Raw genomic sequence first — 24,571 nt, forward strand, 5'->3', positions numbered from 1 at the left:
GACCTGATTCTGAAGAACAAAAGATTAATTCCCTTCCCTTTTCTCTTTTCTAGCTTCTGGGAGGAGTTGCAGAAGCTGGAAAGCCTGGACATCCGGACTCAAGAACAGCCTTCTCCCCACAGCAACAGGAGTCGTGAACTAATCACCCCCACCTTCGCACACCCTTCCCGGAGGTTTCGGCTTCAGGTTTCATCTGAACCTTCAGCAATACACGGGTTCCAGCAAGATGCAGTACAGAATGCCACAGGAGATCCTTCTTCCCTGTAGCTATCAAACTGTACAACTCCCCCCCTGCTGTTGTGAGGTAGACTGACCCCCCCCCCCCCCCACCCCAATGTTTGCACATCCCCAATCCTTTCCACTCATCACTAGAATTTCATGTTTCATGTATTCTGTCTTTTATTACTGTTGGAAGATCAATTGATCTGGGATAAATAAAGTTCTATCATATCGTATCGTATCATCGGTGCTGCCACAGACTAACTCTACCAACCTCAGTTATTGTGTCAATACACTTTTAGCACTAAAACTTTTAGATTGTTTTTGCACTCGACCCAGTCATACAGCGTGGAAACATGCCCTTCGGCCCAACTTGCCCACACCAAACGACATGTACACCTTCAGATTGCACTACAATCTCTGCACCATTCTGCAGTTTTGAAATCATCATTGTATTTGTTGTCATATTAACCACTACTCTAAGTTTACTGTCAACTCTGTGAGCTTCGTCCCAACAAGGAATTTCATCACCATCCTCATCTTTGGACACCCTGTGCGTAGGAGAGAGGGTAGAGGGCCGAGGAGGTCCTGGTTGGGTTGTTGCTCCTGGGCCTGGCCAAGCTGGCCATCCACGAGTCACGGCGCCAGGCGGAAGAGGGCTCTGCCCGAGCCGGCTGCCTGCCCCTTTTCCGGGGTTACGTCCACGCCCGGGTGGTGTTATCGAAACGTATAAGATTATTAAGGGGTTGGACACGTTAGAGGCAGGAAACATGTTCCCAATGTTGGGGGAGTCCAGAACAAGGGGCCACAGTTTAAGAATAAGGGGTAGGCCATTTAGAACTGAGATGATGAAAAACTTTTTCAGTCAGAGAGTTGTGAATCTGTGGAATTCTCTGCCTCAGAAGGCAGTGGAGGCCAATTCTCTGAATGCTTTCAAGAGAGAGTTAGATAGAGCTCTTAAGGATAGCGGAGTCAGGGGGTATGGGGAGAAGGCAGGAACGGGGTACTGATTGAGAATGATCAGCCATGATCACATTGAATGGCGGTGCTGGCTTGAAGGGCCGAATGGCCTCCTCCTGGACCTATTGTCTATAGTCTATTGTTCGGGAGGGACCACGCGCTGCCCACAGGCACCCTGGGGGATTTCCGGGACCACTGAGCACGGCGGGGGGTTGAATGCGTCCTTGACAAGGGGTGTAAGATAGTTGTATAATAGTTTATTGTTTGTCTTGTATTATGGTGGTGGGTTCTGTTTTGGTTTTATTGTGTTGTATATATTATTTTAATATTGGAATAAATATTTTTGATTAATTTTTTTAAAGGAATTTCATTTCACCCTGGCCTTTCTAACAACAAACTGATCTATAAGTGTCTGCAATGTTTGACGTTGGAAACAATGTAAAGATTAATGTTATAAAAATGACCGTGGACCATAAAGGAAAAATAATTATGTTATTAACATCTTTAAAGTGAGCTTTAAATTCTACAACTGAAAATTGGTCATCAAAGAAATCTATGACACCATGGAATCACTATTATTTTAAATTCTGAATGGGTAGAACACAAATATTAAAAGCATAGGAAGGAACTGCAGACGCTGGTTTAAACTGAAGATAGATACAAAAAGCTGGAGTAACTCAGCGGGACAGGCTGTATCTTCCATATTATTAAATATTATCACAATATTAAAAGGCCTGATTAAAGCAAAAATGTTAAAATACTTTTTTTGCAAATTGAGGGCAACTTTCCAAGGGGCAGCAGGTAAGCTGCTGCTGCTGCTGCAGGTAAGAATCCCATTGTTCTATCTGGACATATGATAATAAATCTCTTGACTCCAAACGGGCTTCCCAGAGGAGGGGCAGAAGAAGAGTCCAATGTCATACGCACGCACAATTCATGCAGGAATTTGGCAAGGAGATCAGAAAAATAGCCCACACTATCCCCAAACTACAGGGAGTAAAGTTTGTTGGAACTATCGGAGGGAAATTTTTAAGAAGATGAGATGCAGATCCTCTGGGACTTTGGGAAAAAGAAAATATTTGGATAAATTGAGACTCATGGAAAACCGTTGCGAGGGGCCTAGCTGGAAGTTGTGAGCCTTAAGGCAATAAAAACTTGGACTAGGATCCTGGATCCTGGATCCTAGTGGGAGAGAGGTAGAGGCAGATGCAGATATTGTTGCTGTGCTGGAGAAAGCTTGTCTTGGTAAAAGAACAGACATGTGAGAATCAGTGGAGATCCAGATCACACAATGTCCAACGATCCTGCATGCTTTCACCACGAGGAACCACTGGAGGTCTACATTGGCACAGGACAATATCGATATTATGGCCTTAAGCCTGAACAAGCAAACAAAGATAATTATTCACTGCCTCAAGAGTCAAGAATCAAGAGTGTTTTAGTGTCACGTGTCCCAGATGGAACAATGAAATTCTTACTTGCAGCAGCACAACAGAATATGTAAACAATATAATAATCAACAAGAAAAACTGTTTCTCTTCACTTTCCTGAATTGATTCTCAACTTATGAATTGTGCCCAGGGCCTGGAGTTTGTGCTGATGATCATAAACAATGCATTCGGTTTTCCCATATCTAGTTGTAATAAATTTCTCCTCATCCACCTTAGCTGTCGTTTGTACAGAATAAAGTGAATGACAAATCTGAGAGAATGGATTAGTCTAGTGAAATAGACTGAATTTCACCTCTATGAAGTATAAAGTTTGGAGATAGGGCGTGGAAACTTGCCCTTCGGCCCACCGAGTCCACGCCGACCTTTAATCGCCCGTATTACTAGTTCTATATTACCTCACGTTTACCTCCCACACGCTAGGGGCAATTTACTGAAGGCAATTAACCTACAAACCTGCACATCTTTGGAATTTGCAAGGAAACCGGAGTGCCCAGGGAAAACCCACGCGGTCACAGGGAGAACGTACAAAGTCCGTACAGACAGCGCCTGTAGTCATGATCGAACCGGGGTCTCTGGCACTGTATTGCAGCATCTCTCCCGCTGCACCACCGTGCCACTCCTAAAGATGTAAAACTTAATATTACGCCTTTGAATGGTATCACCAAGGGATGGTTTACAGATGCAAAATTAAAAAGACCCAAAGTTAAAAGCTTGGGAGATTCCACTGCTAGTGGTATGGGATTGGAGGAGGAGCAGGAGACTCCGTTGTTTTACGCTCTTGAAGGTCTTTAATATTATCCGCCAGTAATTTGCTCCTGTACAAATGAATTCCAATGACATGACTGCTCATTCAATGTTCCAACTCCGATGGCCCAACTGTATCCACATTGAATTGAATTTGAATTGAATACATTATTGTCAAATGTGGCAAGTCACAGTGAAATTCTTTGCTTGCATACCCAAGGTATGCAAATAGTCGCCACATAAAGGGTGCTGACAAAGTTACAAAGTACCCCCGTGCCAGGTTCCCCTTTGTTCTTCCCCCGTTCCTCACGGCCGTCCCCCCAAGCCGGGTCCCCAGAGTTCTTCCCTCTCCCTCATGGAGATGAGTGAAGCACTGACCCGCGAGGCTCTGGCCTCGGCTTCTCAGCGGCAACCCCGGAAGGAGTCTGCCGCAGTGGCACTTCCGGAAGAATGATGCACATGCGGAGGGAACCCGAGGATTAATGACCCAGAACAGATTTACAGACATAACCTTTCTTGATACAGAGTTTCTCTTCAATTACTATCCAAAACATCGAAGGATCTCTCAGCTCTTATCTATATTCTAACTCAACCTGTAGAAACAAAGAACTGCAGGTGCTGGTTTATACCAAAGACACACACAAAGTGCTGGAGTAACTCAGCGGGTCAGGCAGCATCTCTGGAGAAAAAGGATAGGTGATGATCCGGGTAAATCAAACTGTTAGTCTGCTTCTAAGTGTGTGCTAATACAATTGGCTGAACCTATAGCTTGAGTGCAAATTCGGACCGGACCCGAACCCTAGGGGTATCTTTTCACACAAAGGGTGTATGGAACGAGCTGCCGGAAGACGTAGCTGAGGCAGGTACTATCGCAATGTTTTAAAAACATTTGGACGGGTACATGGATTGGATAGGTTTAGAGGGATATGGACCAAACACAGGCAGGTGGGACAAGTGTGGATGGGACGTGTTGGTCGTTGTGGGCAAGTTGGGCTGAAGGGCCTGTTTCCACGCTGTATGACTCACTGTCTTCCCCATATCCTCTTCTTCCCCTCCAGGCACTGACACTGCTAGGAACACTGTCTGAAGAAGGGTCTCGACCCGAAACGTCACGCATTCCTTCACTCCAGAGATGCTGCCTGTCCCGCTGAGTTACTCCGGCTTTTTTGTGCCTATCTAAGGAACAGAAAGAACCCTTTATGTGAAATGGGATTCGTTGTGTGACAGGTTTTAAGAGTGGTGTGAAATAGTTGCAAACTGCACGCAAACGTGGAGCGTTACCTCAGCCCTCAGTTATTTTCAACGCTCTCTCATTTTCTGACGATACTTGCATCGACACTGGTAACTGAAAGGATGCATTGTCACTCCTCTGACGCTTGATCAATGGTCACTGATCCCTGTTCCAACTCCTCCCTCTCATTATGTCATGACTGAAAACAGGTTACATGAAGATTAAATGCTTCTACCAGAGAGTCAGGTAACCTTTCATTATTTCCCTTTAATCCTGCATAACAACAGTGTCAGAATACCACTAATGCTCCATTACACACAAAACAACTAGAAAGAAAAGCCTGAATTTCCCTCAGGACATTCAGTACCATATTGACACAGATATTGATTTTACCAAATGTACTAAGAAATCCATTTAGAGAACTTCTGCTAAATTTTGTTCTACTAAATTTCTGGGTTTTTTCCCCTCACAAAACTGTGGGCAGGCTAATCCCAGGAAAAATAGTACCTAAAAATAAGATTAAAATGCATGGTTTATTTTCTAATTATGTTTAAAACAATTGGTCAAAAACATAAGGAATTATGTTTGGGCGTGATGATGAGATTAGATAAAACTGGTACATTTAGATTGCAATGCTACTAATGTGAGATTTCATATACATTCCAATTAAATTTAATATGCTTAGAACCCAAACTGCTGGAGGATCAGGCAGCATCTCTGGAGGACATGGATAGGCGACATTGTGGGTCGGGACCTTTGTTCCTGCCTGACCCGCTGAGTTACTCCAGCACTTTGTGTTCTATGCAAGATTCCAGCATCTGCAGTTATTTGTGGCCTGAATTTAATATGTTGTTTGATTTGCACAAACTACAGGCATGGAGGGAGAAAGGGTGAATTCAAAAAGGGCGGCACGGTAGCGCAGCGGTAGAGTTGCTGCTTTACAGCGAATGCAGCGCTGGAGACTCAGGTTCGATCCTGACTACGGGTGCTGCACTGTAAGGAGTTTGTACGTTCTCCCCGTGACCTGCGTGGGTTTTCTTCGAGATCTTCGGTTTCCTCCCACACTCCAAAGACGTACAGATATGTAGGTTAATTGGCTGGGTAAAATGTAAAAATTGTCCCTAGTGGGTGTAGGATAGTGTTAATGTACGGGGATCGCTGGGCGGCACGGACTTGGAGGGCCGAAAAGGCCTGTTTCCGGCTGTATATATATGATATGATATGATATGATATGATAAAATCCAGAGAGATGCCACGCATTAATAGTTCAAAATGAACAAACCGCTGTCGAAATTAATGGTATCATTGTTGGTGACTTTGATATCTCTGAAAATCAAGATATTTCTCATACATTCCAAATAGTGCAATCAAGGATCACAGGAAAATATTGGAGCCTTTATGTTGGTCAAGATATGGTAGGTGTCGATAATCCAGATCATCCAACTGATAAAATGAACACCTGCAAACAGGAGAGAAATTATCAGTGGATGTTTCAGTGGAGTATCTCAGATTAATATCAGAAGAATCAATATTTTCACCTTACTGCACGGTGGCACAGCAGTAGAGTTGCTGCCTTACAGCGCCAGAGGCCAGGGTTCAACCCTAACTACGGGTGCTGTCTATACAGTTTGTTTGTTCTCCCCGTGACCTGCGTGGGTTTTCTCTGAGATCTTCGGTTTCCTCCCACACTCCAAAGACATACAGGTTTGTAGCTTAATTGGCTTGGTAAAATTGTATAAATGTAAAATTGTCCCTAGTGTGTGTAGGATAGTGTAGGATAGTGTTAATGTGCGGGGATCGTTAGTTGGTCCAGACTCGGTGGGCTGAAAGGCCTGTTTCCATGCTGTATTTCTAAACTAAACTAAACAAAAAAAATATCAGAACCCAGATTACATTATCAATGACCAGTCATGAAAACGTACACAATTGACTGAAATATTTCTCTTCATCTTAATAAGAAATTCCTTTAATACCACCACCTCAAATCAGAAGGAGCTTATTGTAAACACTGTTGACCATTTATTTAACTGTTAGGAAATTCTGGAAATCAAAGCTGTGTCCAATTACTCAAACTATCTTTGAACGGAATTTGCTGGACTTTATCTTGCACAAAACGTTATTCACGTTATTCCCTTTTTCATAGATCTGTACACTGTGGATGACTCAATTGTAATCATACACAGTATAGTCTTTCCGTTGACTAGTTAGCAGGCAACAAATGCTTTTCACTGTACCTCAGTAAACGTGACAATAAACTAAACTAAAGATAAAAACCAAGAGTGCTTCTTCCCGGACAAGCCCGTTTTCTTTTTATTCTGGATAAAAGGAACAGCAGATGCTGGTTTACAAAAGTAAAGAAACAAAGTTCTGGAGTAACTCAGTGGGCCAGGTGGCACGGTTGTACAGCGGTAGAGTTGCTGCCTTACAGTGCTAGAGAACACTGGCACGAGTGGACTGTAGTCTGACACCAGGGTCACAGGGAATCTGGTGTGGCAGCTGACTGGAGGGACCTCACCGGCCAAGTGATTGAAAAAAAGTTTCCCCCAACTCCCCCCCCCCCCCCCCCACCCACCCACCCTTCACATAAAACAAACTGAGGAACACTAAAACATACTTTTAATACGTACTTAAAATAACAAAGAGAGAAGAAGAAAGGACAGACAGACTGTTGGCGAGGCAGCCATTGCTGGTGGCGCCACCCGGTGGATATGATGCGGTGAATGAGAGGAATAGATCAGGTAGATGCACAGAGTCTCGTGCCCAGAGTAGTTAAATCGAGGACATAGGTTTAAGGTGAAGGGGAAAGGATTTAATCGGAATCTGAGGGGTAACTTTTTCACACAAAGGATGCTAGGTGTATGGAACAAGCTGCCCGAGGAGGTAGTTGAGACTGGGACTATCCCAATGTTTATGAAACAGTTAGACAGGTACATGGATAGGACAGGTTTGGAGGAATATGGACCAAATGGGACTTGTACAGCTGGGACATGTTGGCCGGTATGGGCAGGATGGGCTGAAGGGCCTGTTTCCAAGCTGTATCACTCAATGACTATTGGGCTCCACTCTTTCTGATCAACTGTTGACCAAAACAGTAGGTCCTTCTACATTTTGTGGCTACTTTTCTGAGAAGAGTATCTCACAGATGGAGTTCAGATTGTCTAGGTTAACATTGCAACATAACCAGAGGTGGTATGTTTTCAGGTGGATTAGTAAGCAAGCCTCTGTCAGATGGCTGGACAAACACCATGAACAAGCTCAGCCAAGAGCAGAGAGGTTATAGAGGCACAAGAAACTGCAGATGCTGGAATCTTAAGCATTAAAACACAAAGTGCTGGAGGAACTCTGTGGGTCAGGCAGCATCTGAGAAGGCAGAATGAAGAAGGGTTGCGATCCTCCCTCCATTCCCTGTCCACTCATCTGTTATTCCCTCCACAGATGCTGCCTGACTTGCTGAGTTCTTCCAGCACTTGTTTTTTTGTGCAAGCAGAGAAGTTATCCCTCATTTTCTGGCGACTTTTTATCACCCAATAAACATCACAAAAAGGATTATCGGATCATTAGCATTTTATTATCAGTGGGAGTTTGCGTGTGAAAATTGGCTATTGCATTTCAATGATACTTAATTGTCTATAAAGTACTTGTGGGGTAGTGTACTGTGTGATTATAAGTCTCTTTACCAATGAAGCCAACACCACTACCAGTAGCACTGTGGTTAGCTACAAAGACTGCACAAGCTGAACTTAACCAAGGCATTTCTAATACTGCAGAGAGAGAAATTGTTCCTTGCTATGGCCTAGGCATGGATAGTTTGTCTGTTTGTCTGTTTGTTTCTATGTTAATTGTATTTGTAAAGCGCTTTGTGCATGTGTTAAGGCGCTATATAAAATAAATATATTATTATTATTATTATTATAATAATTCAATGCTGCATTTTTTTCTTTTGGTTGATGAACAAAATATTTGAAAATCTACCTGGAACAGAAATAGAATTCATTTGGGATTATCATTCCAATACGTTTAGTACACATTGAACTGTCAGATCATGACAAAATGTTGTAAATGTATTTTAGTTTCAGCCACAAATGGAACTTATTATAATCTGGGTCAGACAGCGTCTCTGGAGAAAAGGAATAGGTGACGTTTCGGGTCAAAACCCTTCTTTCGGATCAAGAAGATCTTGATCCAAAACGTCACCTATTCCTTTTCTCCAGAGATGCTGTCTGACCCGCTGAGTTACTCCGGCTGTTTGTATCTATCTTCCATTTAAACCCGTATCTGCAGTTCCTTCCTACACATATAATAAATTGGATTATGTCAGTTAAAAAGGTGGTAGTGGAGTACAGTAGATAACTGGTACCATCATTGGACAGAGCACTGAACCATTAATCCAGGCACATGAATTTAAGGCCCAACAGTTCTTAAATTTAAGTACTTAAATAATCCTGGTATCCAAAATAAATAAAAACCTGTCTCAATAACAAGACTTGCTATCAGTAACATTCAACACAGATCGCACATTGGCCCCCTCACGGTGGTGCAGTGGTAGAGCTGCTGCCTAACAGTGCCAGAGACCTGGGTTTGATTCTGACTACAGGTGCTGTCTGTACGGAGTTTGTACGTTCTCCCTGTGACCGCGTGGGTTTTCTCCGGATGCTCCCATTTCCTTCCGCACTCCAAAGGCATGCAGGATTATAGGTTAATTGGCTTAAAAGAAGTGAAAGGATAATGCACAGATATTCACCACTTCACTGCTTCTGATTAGGTTAGATTGCAGAGAATCCAGTGTGGCTCACATGGTCTATTGCAGCTAGTCATGTTCAATATTCCCGATCTGCAATGTTATTGTTTTCATTAGGCATCGTAATGCAACAATTTGGAAGATAAGGGTTGAGTTATTTTGTTTTTTCTATTTTTAACAAAGTTATTTTGTTTTTTATATTTTTGCCTCTGAGTTTTTCGAGCTTAGAGTTTAGAGATACTTCATGGAAACAGCCCCTTCGGCCCACCGAGTCTGCACCGACCAGTGATCCCCATACACTAACACTACCCTACACTCTAGGGACACTTTACAATTTTACCAAAGCCAATTAACTGACAAATCTGTATGTCTTCGGAGTGTGGGAGGAAATCGGAGCACCTGGGGAAAACTCACGCCGGGAGCACGTACAAACTCCGTACAGACAACACCCGCAGTCTGGATCGAACCCGGGTCTCTGGTGTTGGAAGGTGCTACCGTGCCGCCCCGTTCTACTTTTATAGTTTTGGTTTAACTTTTTTTGGATAAATGCAACCCCTGAAGTAAAATGCGAAATGTGCGAGAATCGCCGGTCGGTGCCAACTCGATGGGCCGAAGGGCCTGTTTCCGCGCTGTGCCTCTAAACTAAACTAAACTAAACTGAGACCACCAAAATAATGTTACTAAGCACTAGAATGAAAACAGAAAATTCTGGAGATACTCAGCAGATCGGGCAACATTTGCAAGAAAGAAAGCAGCATTAATGCTTCAGGAAAACTGCCCTTCATCAGCCTCTCCTGCTGAGTATCCACTATATGTTCTGCTTTTATAGACAATAGACGATAGGTGCAGGAGTAGGCCATTCGGCCCTTCGAGCCAGCACCGCCATTCAATGTGATCATGGCTGATCATTCTCAATCAGTACACCGTTCCCGCTTTCTCCCCATACCCCCTGACTCCGCTATCCTTAAGAGCTCTATCTAGCTCTCTCTTGAATGTATTCAGAGAATTGGCCTCCACTGCTCTCTGAGGCAGAGAATTCCACAGATTCACAACTCTCTGACTGAAAAAGTTTTTCCTCATCTCTGTTCTAAATGGCCTACCCCTTATTCTCAAACTGTGGCCCCTGGTTCTGGACTCCCCCAACATTGGGATCATGTTTCCTGCCACTAATGTGTCCAACCCCTTAATAATCTTATACGTTTCGATAAGATTCCCTCTCATCCTTCTAAATTCCAGTGTATACAAGCCTAGCCGCTCCAGTCTTTCAACATACGACAGCCCCACCATTCCGGGAATTAACCTAGTAAACCTACGCTGCACGCCCTCAATAGCAAGAATATCCTTCCTCAAATTTGGAGACCAAAACTGCACACAGTACTCCAGGTGCTACAGATTTTTGTTTATGAATCGCTGGATTCTAAAGGGGTGGTGCAGTTGGTAGAGCAGGTGCCTCACAATGCTAGAGACCTGAGCTCAGGTGCTGTCAGTCTAGAGTTAGCATGTTCTCCCTGTGACAGTGTGGGTTTCCCCTAGGTGCTCCTGTTTCCTCCCACATCCCAAAGACGTGCGGGTTTGTAAGTTAATGACCTGTGTAAATTGCCCCCCTGGTGTGTAGGGACTGGATGCAAATGTGGGATGACATAGAATTTGTGTGAATGGGTGATCGATGGTAGGCGTAGACTCGGTGGGCCGAAGGGCTTGTTGCCCTGCTGTATCTTCAAACTAAACGAAAAAATTATGTTTCTGGTAAAATGAAAATTCATCAGCCTCTTCTGTTGAGTATCTACAGCATTTTCTGATTTGATTTCAGATTCCCAGCATCTAAACTTTTGCTTGGCTTTAACTCACTGGACATAAAACTGCATAATGCCAACATCCACTCAAGGCAGGAGGAGGGTTACCACAGGTTACCTTCGAGGTGGAGTAATCTAACTCAATGCGCATGAAGTATGCCCATGTTTGTGTAATAAATCTGGTAGCAAGCCCAGTTTGACACGGTCCACATTTCTGCTGCCAAGTTCATGGATCAGAGTTAGTGGTGTAATCCAAAGCAGCCAACTCATTGAAATTGGTTTACTTTAACCCACGCTGAACAAGCATCCAGCTAAAAGTGCCCTAATCCTTTTTTTTCATAATTGCACTTCCAGAGCCACATATTAGTTTAAAAAAACACATATTGTGACATTGCAGCTTTGAAGAAAAATGCACCGTGCATTAACTAGCCACTGCTTTTCTCTTTGTACGTTCCTGTCTGTTCTTTGTCAGACAGTAGGGATAATCAGTGCTTGCAAATGTCCTAAAGCCTTGCAAGACTCAAGAGGACTTTAAGTCTGAAGAAAGGTCCCAACCCGAAACGTCACCCATCCTTTTTCTCCAGAGATGCTGCCTGACCCGCTGAGTTACTCCAGCACTCTGTGTCTATCTCAAGAAGACATATCTCAATAAGATTTATATTACTTAATGTATTAAATGTATTAAATCTTTTAATGTTTATGTTAAATAATTAAATATTTAGTATATTTCTAACAACAACCAATGGCAAGATCAATACTTCTGGCAGTGAGTTGCATGATTAAATATACATTTTTGTAAGTCACATATCACACACCCACAGAAGAGATCAAATGACTGAATGTATTTTTAAGGTTGGCTGATGTTGTTGTTGTTGTTGTTGTTGTTGTTGTTGCTCAGTATATTTGAAAAGTCTTGGTTCCTGAAGGATGGTTTATTCCCCTAGTTATTTTGGTATGAAGAAGAAATGAGAATTTAGTTCAGTTCAGTTTGGAGATACAGCATGGAAACCGGCCCTTCGGCCCACTGAGTCCATCAAAAATTGGTCACCCGTTCACACGAGTGCAATGTTATCCCACTTTTGCATCCAATCCCTACACAGGAGGGGCAATTTACAGAGGCCAATTAACAATTGACTTTGTAAGGCAGCATCTGTGTGAACAGAAACAGAGTTAAACTTTCAGGTTGAAGACTTCATCATAAACGAGTCCTTTTCACAGATGCTGCCTCACATTGGCAGCAAAGCAGAAAGTTCGTTTTCGCTTTGGGCGGCACGGTGGTGCAGCGGTAGATTTGCTGCCTTACAGCGCAGAGACCCGTGTTCCATCCTGACTACGGGTGCTGTCTGTGCGGAGTTTGTACGTTCTCCCCGTGACCTGCGTGCGTTTTCTCCGAGACCTCCGGTTTCCTCCCACACTACAAAGACGTACAGGTCTGTAGGTTAGTTGGCTTGGTATAAATGTAAAATTGTCCCTCGTGTGTGCAAGGTAGAATCAATGTGTGTGGATCGCTGGTCAGCATGGACTCGGAGGACCGAAGGGCCTGTTTCTGCGCTGTATCTCTAAACTAATAAACTAAACTAAATAACATTTAAATCATGACAAAGTAAGTAAAATAAAGATTAGAGTACATAGACATTGCACAAAAGGAGACATTTTTAATAATCAGAATAAAATCAACCTGTTTTAAAAAATTGCAAATTAATTACTGTTGGAAGAACATGTTTGTAAAGTTAGGCATTAATGGTCAGAAGATATTTTTCAATATTCACTTATTACATTGAAGAAAACGATAGTTACTCCTCATTGTGCAATCTGAAACTCTGACATCAAGCAAGAGAACGAGGCAATGATCTCAATGCTACTTAGTAAAGTGATTTCTGTGCACATTCCACTGCTGAAAATCGAAACAGTGCGCCTTGTGGTGAAATGCAGTATTACTGCCATTAGCTTTCCAGATTCCCATGTTTCATGCAACCTGTTAAGATGCCAACTACCCATGAGTTGACGAGACAAAAGGCCAGCACGTTTAGATAGACAAAAAAATGCTGGAATAACTCAACAGATCAGACCGCATCTCTGGAGAAAAGGAATAGGTGACAGAACGAGACCCTTCTTCAGACTTAAGACTTTAGTCTGAAGAAGGGTTCCAACCCGAAATATCACCTATTCCCTTTCTCCAGAGATGCTGTATGACCCGCTGAGTTACTCCAGCATTTTCTGTCTATCTTTGGTGTAAACCAGCATCTGTAGTTCTTTCCTCGTGCAGGCTTCCACTTTCATCCTATTATTTTTGTTAGTTTTAGTTTCAGAGATACAGCACAGAAGCCAGGTCCTTCGGCCCACCAAGTCCACACCGACCATCGATCCCCGTACACGAGCACTGTCCTGCACACCAAGGATGATTTCCAATTTTTTTTAACCAAAGCTAAATTAACAGACAAACCTGTACGTCTTTGGAATGTGGGAGGAAACCAGAGCACCCGGAGAAAACCTATGCAGTCGAGGGGAGAACGTAAAACTCCGTAGACAAGATCGAACTCGGGCCTGTGGCGCTGTAAGGCAGCAACTCTACCACTGCACCACCACGCTGCCAATTCTTTTTAATAATGAATGAGTGCTGACAGCTTTGTTGATATTTGCAAAGCAACATCCAGTTCAATTAGCCTCCCACAGGTGCATAGGTAAAATTACCAATGTGTGCACAGGCATTGTTTAGTTACTGAGGAATTTGCATCTGAATTGATGTTTGTTGCTGCACATACAGATGTTACAAGAATAACATTGGTGAAATGGAAAGGGCAGGGCCAGACCATGAAGAGCTATTTTTCACAGGGTTTAATTCATACTGAGTTTAAAGACGGGCTTGCAAGTGATCTTCGGGGACTGTACAAACGAGCTTATTTTCTTTATTTGGGATTCAATTTAAATTACAAATAAGCACATCTGGTTTGGCTGAATCAGAACAGGAACTATTTTTCTCCAAAACGTATCATCCAAAATGGAACGGACTAACCACAAACCACAGCGCTCTTAACTTTGCATATGCTTTTCCATCTCCAAGTGTATTTATCCATTCTGCAGCTGGCTGCACTTCCTATTGCTTTTCGATATTACTTGTAAACCACACGCAACTTTGGAACACAACAGAGAGAAGTAATTTAGTTGCTCCAGCTTTTGCTGTTTGCCATCAATGTGGCAATACTTTTAGTGCTGGAGCGACATAAATCATACAGTATAAGCACAATAAGGTGTGCCTTGACATCAAAGTTTAGAAGTGGCTCAGTAACCCGCTGAGTTACTCCAGCTTTTTGTGTCTATCTTCTTAAATACAGAAGATAGATACAAAAAGCTGGAGTAACTCAGCTGGAGTAACTCCAGCATCTCTGGAGAAAAGGAAAAGTTGACGTTTCGGGTCGAGACCCTTCCTCAAATACAGATGTGGGTACTAGGGAACTGCAATGCTGGTTTACAAAAAAAATACACAAAGTGCTGGAGTAACTCAGCGGGTCAGCCAGCATCTCTGGAGAACGTGGATAGTTGATGTTACAGGTCGGGAGTCTGAAGGGTCGACATGTGTACATCCATGTTTCAAATACAATATTAACAAATTAGAAATGAGAGAGTGAATTTAGAAGACCAAATTCCTATGATCATTTATTTATCACGTGGCTTTTACCACATTCCAACAGACAAAAGTGTAAAATGTTGCCTTGTTTTCAAAATCAGAAATTCCTCTATTTAAAATGATTGACCTGCTTGGTGAGAAAATTCTTTAGGCTTTACTTTAGACTTTAGAGTTTAGAGATAGAGCACAGAAACGGGCCCACCGAGTCTGTGCCGACCAGCGATCACACAATAGGCCAACACTATCCTGTAAACTGGAGACAATTACACTTTTTTTTTACGAAGGCAATTAACATACAAACCTGTAAGTCTTTGGAGTGTGGGAGGAAACTAGAACACCCAGAGAAAACCCAAGCGGTCACAGGGAGAATGTACAAACTCTGCACAGACAGTACCCATACAGTACAGGATCAAACCCGAGTCTGTGGCACTGTAAGGGAGTAACTCTACCACTGCATCACCATGCAGCCCTTATCCCTGGTTCTTGTGCATACTGCCTACAACAGGCCCAAAACCCATGTTACTGCGCAGAATGAAATCAGTTTTAGGCACGATCACAAAGGGGTGACAGTGGATCAACATCCTTTCCCATTTTCTAGCCTTCAATCCGTACATCTGCACACGATCACACTATCACATATTTGAGGTTCTTAAAAGTACCCGTCTTAAAAGAAGAATCTTTTTGGAATCTTACATCATAAACATCTTAATATTTGCTGATAAGGACTGCTCGGAAATGAACCGCGCCTAGCAAGTCCTGAGGCATTTGAAGTTTTTGTTAATAACTGTGTAAGGACTAAAAGATAGAATAGTGAATGTATTAACATGTTAAGAATGCAGGCAAATTGATGACAGCGCCATTACTGTTCTTACCTGTTATGTAGTGAAGTTGTATCTACTGTTTGCTACAATGCAGAAAACAACTTGAGATACCTTTTCGTTTATGGCCAATGTATAAACAAAATCATGGTTTTACTCCCTCTGATCTAGAGCATGTGTTCATGCTGGAGTTTAAACCCATTCTAGAATTGAAAGACCCAGTTGAATGCCACACCTCTGACGTATCAAGGGACAGTTTGTGGAAAAAAGAAACAGTAAAAAGAGATTATTACTCTCTGTAATAGGCAGTATATAAGGAAGAGGATTTATCACATCACATAAGGTTTATGAATTCAGGGCCCTCATTGATTTTGTAACAAATATCCAATCTCAGATTGACAGATTCACAATGAAGATAAGGTTCTGGTAAGACGAATCAAGTTGTCCCTTCCATCATTCCAAAATGTTCTCAACTGCTCCCAAGAGTTAGCTCACGGAGAGGTTTGATAGAGGTTAACCATGGATTCTGATTTAGAGAGAACCGAAAGAATAGGAGTGAACTATCTGAAAATTTACTTGCATCTAAATATTGCAGGAAACCACTTTGACGACATCATTCGGAGGGAATACTGGAGAGAGCACAGTCAACAACATTTTTAATAGAAACACCTTTGAATTTCTTAAATTGATGTACATGGGGAGATAACATCAAATAAGGTCTTAAGGTTAAACAGAATTAAAGACAAATGATGATTGTATTAGAAATGTCCAGATATTATTGTAATGTTAAAAAATATATTTTTACTTCAATTAAATATTATAATGCTTTATTTATAGGTAACTTATGATACCTATTGGGTAAACAAAGCAGTAAACATAATTTTACTGGGAGTGTGCAATACAAAATTGACATACTCAATGCCATTGCTGCTCTGAGATGTTGCAATTACAATGTGACATCTTTAAATGATAAATTATCAATTCAAATAGGATAACTCGAAATATTGGCAAAGACAGAAGGCAAAAATTTCTAAGATGGAAACATTCTGCAAATGGAATAAAGTGGCAGATGGATACTAAATCAATGAAAATCAGAAAATATCCTGTAAATCTGCAATTAAAGAATCTCTGCAAATACTAAGTGAAATCTGTTTTTATTGCCTTTATGGAATAGTGCACCACAAAAGGAGATTGTAATTTGCATTCTTCAAAGATGTTGGTCACTGATGCTAATGATTATAAAACTTATTGCTGACCTGTCCAGTAGGTGACTGTATTAAAAAGATACACAGATATAGAGACGCAAAAACACAGCTCGAAAAGACGAACTAGTGGATTAGCAGTTTTTTACAATTACTTTCTAACAGTGACAAATGAATTTACTTTCAAAAGCTGGGAACTGTTCTGAGAAATATTATTAATTAAAAATTAATAACTTAATTAAACTTGTCAGTTTAGGTATTATGATATCGAAGCCACCGGAAAAATAATGGTAAAAACAATTAATTCTTACAAGGAAGAATGGTTCTCTGGGCTAATTTCCTGGCTCTTCCAGTAACTTCTCACTTCAATAAACTTTTGGATATGAATGAAAGCTTCCATATTCTGATCCTGTAGCCTGTTCTTGCAATGTTATTAACTCCCATTCAGTTGGTGGTGAAGTAAAAATTATGCTATTTCTTTCACTCTTTTGACACACAGTTCTTCAATAAAGAAATTAAAAAATATTTCGCAATTAAGGTAAATGGGTTTTTTCAAGAGTCATATTTAAACTTTCAACATTTAACTGTGTCCAAAAATCAAAAGTTATCAGCAACGTTTGATCCATGTTCAGCTGTGCAAAATTAGGCACTTGTAGTTTAGAAAATAAGTAAATATATAATAAAGTGAAATATGTTTTGGTGTAATTGCATTTAATTAGTAAATAGAATCTGTTACATAAAATATACCAATCAAGTCAAAAAGAGTGAGCAGTTATCAAATAATAATGCATAAAGATGTTTTGCTGCGTATATTCATGATGCACTATATCTTTGGCGGTATTACAACTGTCTGCTAGCAGATGTACACAAATTAGTAGTATCTTCAACTATTCACCTGACTTACTAAAATATTTTTTCACCAGAGTTTTTTTTTCTAAAATTAGGGACATTTACATTTTGTTTTAATATGTAAATTCCATGTCTTTATTAATTTAATAACAATCAATATTGTGATAAAATTATCATTATCATTACGTCATTTTACGTTAAAAGTCCTGGTGTCATTATCAATGAATTGTTAGATGACTTATGAGGTTGGTAGGACCGAAATTTACTTCAGTAACAGGAATCATGGCCTCAAGAACTTCTGACCCCGGAGTGTGGACTCAACTCATCTCCTGATTAGCAATTCCTTCACGTTCAGTTGTTAGAGTGTGAACCAAACCATGCTCTGATTTAAGATCTAATCTTAAACCACCGTACCTGTTGAATTTATACCAGTGATACACTTATAATCAACTCAAAAGCCGGCAAAATCGCTGGAGTTCGTTTCTCTGTTTGACTCCTTTAAAACTTCTTGGGGTTGCAAAGTGTAACGCGAATCTCAGCGTTGTTCCCACTCAAATGAACAGCCCGTTAAATTAAATACAGACGGTAGCCCGTTCTAAATCTGGTGTGCGTTAGCTTCGTTTACAGATAGATTTCAGCCAATTGATAATTCATATATACATATTTAAATCATATGAAAGGAAAGGGTCCAGTCGCTGCTGATGGCCCGATAGAAATGAGATGAGTTGATAATGAAATTTACACTCAAAAAACCTTCAGGCTTAGTTTTATTATTGTCACGTGTGGCGAGGTGTTTGTCTTACATGCTGTTCAATCTGGTCAGATAAAATATCATGCACAAGTACAATCGAGTCAAAGTCGAGCACAATAGTTAGAGCGAAGGGCGCAGAATATAGTTCTCGACATAGAAAGAAAGACACAAAATGCTGGAGTAACGTAGCATGTCAGAGAATGTGTTAGAAACTGTAGCTGCTGGTTTAAACCGAAGATAGACACAAAGTACTGGAGTAACACAGCGGGCCAGGCAGAATCTATGGGGGGGAAAAGTATAAGTGACGTTCGGGTCGAGACCCTTCTTCAGACTGAATATGACTGAATATTGCTTTGCTGTTCCTTGTTCTCAGCATTGCAATGCACCAGACCAACAGTTTAGGAAGTGTTTCCGCAGAATACCACGTCGCTCTATGAACTATCTGAGTTCTGTGCTTTGTAAACCCTCCACTATTTCTTATCTGAGCCCCAGTGAAAGGAAGCCACTGTTAACGCGTATAGTTGTATACGTCCAGTGTTGCCCAGCCACTCTGCAATGGGAAAACAGACCGTGCTGGCGTGCCAGCCCACTTCACAGTCGCCTCCAACCCATTATTTGGCTAACAGTGGCAATATTTTTTTTAATATTTTCTGCCATAACGACCGGTCTTTATTTTTGGCTGTCGAGAGCCAAGAATCAATCTGTCGACTGGTCCAAGAATCACTGAGCAAAGCGACTGGATACTTTCTGGGAGTTGGCTCACAGCTCGGCGCTGATACAATACAATACAATATATCTTTATTGTCATGCAATACAATATATCTGTATTGCGCCTGCCAGAGGAAAGTCGCCTTGTATGTGAACAAGAAATTGGAAACTATTTTAGTAAAGCTGCAAAGATAGCCTTTGTTACAAAAACAATTCAAAGCTGAAGCCACGATCACGAGAAACGAATGTGGTGCACGGATTTCAACCAGAAAATCAGCATTGATGTCAAACAGCGACTGTTCAGCGTGTGCACGACAGAAGTCGGCTGTGACCTGTGTTTAGTTTATACATGTTCCCTATTCTGGAAGTTCATCACTCCTGGAAGATGTTTCGTCCTCTCGGGAGCTCTAGATCAACAAGTGAGTGACTGACTGCTGGTGGCTAGCTGGCCCGTGTGTGTGTGTGTGTGTGTGTGTGTGACTGTGTGTGACTGTGTGTGTGTATGTGTGTGTGTGACTGTGTGTGTGTGTGTGTGTGACTGTGTGTGTGTGTGTGACTGTGTGTGTGTGTGTGACTGTGTGTGTGTGTGTGACTGTGTATGTGTGTGTGACTGTGTGTGTGTGTGTGTGTTGTGACTGTGTGTGTGTGTGTGTGTGTGTGTGTGTGTGTGTTGTGAGTGTTGTGACTGTGTGTGTGTGTGTGTGTGTGTGTGTGTGTTGTGACTGTGTGTGTGTGTGTGTGTGTGTGTGTGTTGTGAGTGTTGTGACTGTGTGTGTGTGTGTGTGTGTGTGTGTGTGAGTGTTGCGACTGTGTGTGTGTGTGTGTTGTCTTTACCTGTACCAGCGCAATCCCCTGTCGTAGTGTCGGTCGAAGAAGTGCGGCTCTTCGCCCACGGCCCTGATGTCGGGGTGGACGCGGACAAACTCCAGCAGAGCCCGGGTGCCTCCTTTCTTCACCCCGATGATGATTGCCTGCGGCAGCTTCCTCACGCCGTCCTCGCTGAAGCTCAGGGTGCCGGGCTCCAGCGACCTGCCGACCCTCTCCTGCCGCTGCTTCACGCCGGCGGGCAGCAGCCTCAGCCTCAGCTGCTCCCTGAAGTAGTGCTCGGGCAGGTGTCCGCTCAGGTAGCCCCGCACCTGTAGCCTGTGTAACAGCCTCTCCCTGTGGAGCTCCTGCTGCCACTCGCCGAAGCCCCCAGCCCCGACCCCAGCCCCAGCCCCGACCCCAGCCCCAGCCCCAGCCCCGGCCAGGTAGCGCTCCTCCTCTGGGCTGGGCATGGTCATGGTCATGGACATACTGTGGCACAGGTCCGGCAGGTAATACAAGAAGTACAAGCACATCGTCAGCGAGCACAGCATCACCGCCGTCCTCCGGCAGACAGTGGCGGGCAGAGCATCCAGGCAGGTGGAGAGAGATGCCATAACGTGGAGCAGCAGACCGGGCTAGGCTGGCACACATCAACTTGGTCCAGGCACGCATCAGCGTTGGACAGGGGCTTTATTCATGGGTGTCATTGTGACTGTCTGGTGCTTTTAATGTGTGAGTGAGAGTGTGTGTGAGATGAATGAGCAGTCGCCGTGCTGGCGGCTTGTTGATCCCGGGCTGTGGTTCGCCGCCCTGGTGCATCTTTCAGTGTGTGTGTGTGTGTGTTGTCCACATGCAGCAACTCCACAGCCCCGCCGCCAACCCCCTCCCCTCCCCTCCCCTCCACACACGCCGCCAATCGCCGGCCGCCGGGTGGGCGGCACCTCCCCAGCAAATGGCCCTCGGCGGCGCCGGGCTGCTGACAGACTCGGGGAGAGGGGGAGAGGGAGAGGAAGGGGGAGAGGGAGAGAGAGGGAGGGGGGGAGAGAGGGAGAGGGAGGGGGAGAGAGGGGGGAGAGAGAGGGAGAGAGGGGAGAGAGGGAGAGAGGGGAGAGAGGGAGGGGGGGAGAGGGAGGGGGAGGGGGAGAGAGAGGGAGGGAGGGAGGGGGAGAGTGGGAGGGACCGAGGGAGGAGGGGGGGGAGAGGGAGAGTGAGGGAAAGTGGGAGAGAGAGGGGAGAGAGAGAGGTGGAGAGAGGGAGGGGGAGAGAGGGAGGGGGAGAGGGAGGGGGAGAGAGAGGGGGAGAGGGGGAATCTCTGTCCAAGATTCACACAGCTTGGGAACAGGTCCACACTGACCAACAACTACACTAGTCCCACCTGCCTGCGTTTGGCCTTATCCCTCCAAACCTGTCCTATTCAGCTACCTGTCTAATTGTTTCTTAAACGTCGCGATAGTCCCTGCCTCGAACACCTCCTCCGCAATAGACACAAAATGCTGGAGTAACTCATGGGAGCAGGCAGCATCCCTGGAGGGAAGGAACGGGTGACGTTTCGGGTCGAGAACAGTCTGAAGATGGGTCTCGACCCGAAACGTCACCCATTCCTTCTCTCCCGAGATGCTGCCTGACCTGCTGAGTTACTCCAGCATTTTGTGAATAAATCGAGTTACTCAGCAGGTCAGGCAGCATCTGTTAGATATATTAAGAGTGCATTACTCTTAATATATAGAAACATAGAAACATAGAAAATAGGTGCAGGAGTAGGCCATTCGGCCCTTCGAGCCTGCACCGCCATTCAATATGATCATGGCTGATCATCCAACTCAGTATCCCGTACCTGCCTTCTCTCCATACCCCCTGATCCCTTTAGCCACAAGGGCCACATCTAACTCCCTCTTAAATATAGCCAATGAACTGGCCTCAACTACCTTCTGTGGCAGAGAATTCCACAGATTCACCACTCTGTGTGAAAAAATGTTTTCTCATCTCGGTCCTAAAAGACTTCCCCCTTATCCTTAAACTGTGCAAGAGTTACTCCAGCACTTTGTGCACTTCTGTGCATTAACCAGCATCTGCAGTTCTTTGCTTCTACCGCAGAGTTACTCCAGCATTCTGTATCTACCTATGATGTAAACCAGCATCTGCAGTTCCTTCCTTCAGTGTGTCTTCTCGTACAGGCTCAGGGCTATCGACTGACCCGACCAGTTACTCCCGCACTCTGTGTCTTATTTTGCAAACCAGCATCTGCAGTTCCTTGTATCACCTCAATTAATCCACCAGGTTTCCTCGTTCGTGAAAATAGGCTCCGTCTGTAAAATGACGCCTGATAATGAAATAAGTGACGCATATTTGAAGGGGGGGATGGTATCTGGCCAGGAGACCACTCCACCCTGGATTAAAATGAGAATCCCACTGAAGAAGGTGAAATAAATATCATGGTGTAAGACAGACACGAAATGCTGGAGTAACTCAGCGGGACAGGCAGCATCTCAGGAGAGAAGGAAGGGGTGACTTTTCGGGGCGAGAAGCCGGGGGTCTCGACCCATTCCTTCTCTCCAGAGATGCTTGCTGCCCGTCCCGCTGAGTTACTCCAGCATTTTGTGTCTTGTCTTCGGTGCAAACCGGCATCTGCAGTTACAACTATCACCAGGAGCCAGTTCCCGCTGCAGTTTGCTAAACTGGGAGCGTTCGTGTAACACTCGGACACAAGGAAGGGGCAGATTGATTTGCAACGTTGAGCGGTTTGGAGACCGGTCTCCAGGCGGGGGCTGGCAGTGAGGAGGAGGAGGAGGCGGCGGGGTCTGGTGTCTCTCTCTGGCCGCTGGTTGCTGGTCCCTGCTCGGGTCACCCAGGTGGCGAAAGGCGCCGAGGCAGCAGCGCTCGCAGCTGGCAATGGACTCGAGCAAAAACAACCCCGCCGCGAAACACACGGTCGCAGGAGACTGTAAACAGCGGCCGGAACAAGGCGACGTCTTGTCAGATGGGAAGATAATTGATTTTTATTCAAAGCAGCTGCTTTAATACACTCTTAACATATCGCAAATCGTAGCCGATTGCCAGTCCCCGCGGGGCTACACCCGTAAACGGTTGGGCAATAGACGTTGCATTGTACAAAACACAGCGCTTTAGGCACAGTCTCCAAGTCAGGGACATTCGAGTGACTACTGTACACGTTCAGATGCAGACAGTTTTCATTGACTCCTTCAGAGGTTATGCAGATGGCATAGTTCAAAGGGGACTAAAAGGGAGATAGAGACTGAAAGAGATTAATTACTTTAAAAAGAAATATTTTATTAACTTGTAGAACGGATGTTACAAATATAACATAAATGATGAGATATTCCTTGATGTTGACGTTATATATATATGCATGTCAAAGAATAACACACACACACACACACACACACACACACACACACACACACACACACATATAACAAAGAGTAATACTCCCAGTATATCTACATCTATCACACACACATATCGTCAAAGAATAAAGGGATAATACGTATCTACATATCTATATATTTATAATATATAACAAGGAATAACACACACACACACATTTACATATATAATATATGTTTATAAAGAAGATATGTGTATATATATATATATATATATATATATATATATATATATATATATATATATAACTTCTATATAAAGAATAATATATATTTATATATAAGATATATATACATATATATATATACATATATCTTCTATATAAACATATGTTATATATGTAAATGTGTGTGTGTGTGTGTGTGTGTGTGTGTTATATGTAAATGTGTGTGTACGATAGAACTTTATTTAACTTTATGTGTTTGTGTGTGTGTTATTCCTTGACGTTATATATTATAAATATATATATATATATATCGAAGATGGACACAAAATGATGGATTAACTCAGCGGGACAGGCAGCATCTCTGGATATATACATTTGTAGAAGTATATATATATAACCTGCAATTATATTCTACGATTATATATACATCCATAGAATATCCATATAAAACGTTCCAAATGTAACGTAAATGATGTGTTATTCTTTGATGTTGACGTTATATGTGTGTCCGTCGAAGAATAACATTCTGTGTCTATACACACGTGTGTGTGTGTGTGTGCGTGCTAGATAGATAGATCTAGATATACCGGGAGTATTGCTCTCTTGATTTGTTTTAGAAGAGGCCACAGTTCTCGGCGGACGATTGTTTTTTCCAACTCGAGAGTTCCAGCATGGTGTGGAGTTATTCTATATATGTTGCTCCACAATGAGTTTCTGTCGCTGTCGATTGTATTTTACCACCCGAAGGCCCGAGTCATGTTGGCGACACAGTGACGATCTCAAGACTGGAGATAACAGTGTCAAACATGAAATCAGGGAGACGCTTTGTAAAGTGGGAACATGTCTTGGTCCAATTTGAATTCCGTTTCTTCAACAAAATATGAACTGAAATGATTTTATCCGATGTATCAAATGAGCTTGATGTCATTACACACCGCTCCTCCCTTCAATTGATCATTACACATTGAACCTTGAACTCCTCATTATTGTAGGTGTTTGCAGTGCGTCCATATTCTCAGCCATTTAGGTCACATTTACATAAAAATGTAAAACTGTACCACACCCATCAAAGGCAGCCCTATATATCACGTATATTTGAAGGGT

General features: G+C 43.1%; 1 protein-coding gene across 1 annotated transcript in view; it reads right to left on the bottom strand.

Annotated features, from left to right (window-relative positions):
• LOC144594462 (heparan sulfate glucosamine 3-O-sulfotransferase 3B1-like) overlaps positions 1–20,716 on the bottom strand; it is a 173,608-nt gene extending 152,892 nt beyond the window's left edge. The window contains exon 1 of the mRNA XM_078400958.1: positions 19,924–20,716. Coding sequence (XP_078257084.1) covers positions 19,924–20,510 — 587 coding nt within the window. The 5' untranslated portion in view covers positions 20,511–20,716. The remainder of the gene's footprint in view (positions 1–19,923) is intronic.
• Between the last annotated feature and the right edge of the window lie 3,855 nt (positions 20,717–24,571).

The sequence above is a fragment of the Rhinoraja longicauda genome, chromosome 6 (assembly GCF_053455715.1).
Source record: "Rhinoraja longicauda isolate Sanriku21f chromosome 6, sRhiLon1.1, whole genome shotgun sequence".
NCBI lineage: Eukaryota > Metazoa > Chordata > Chondrichthyes > Rajiformes > Arhynchobatidae > Rhinoraja > Rhinoraja longicauda.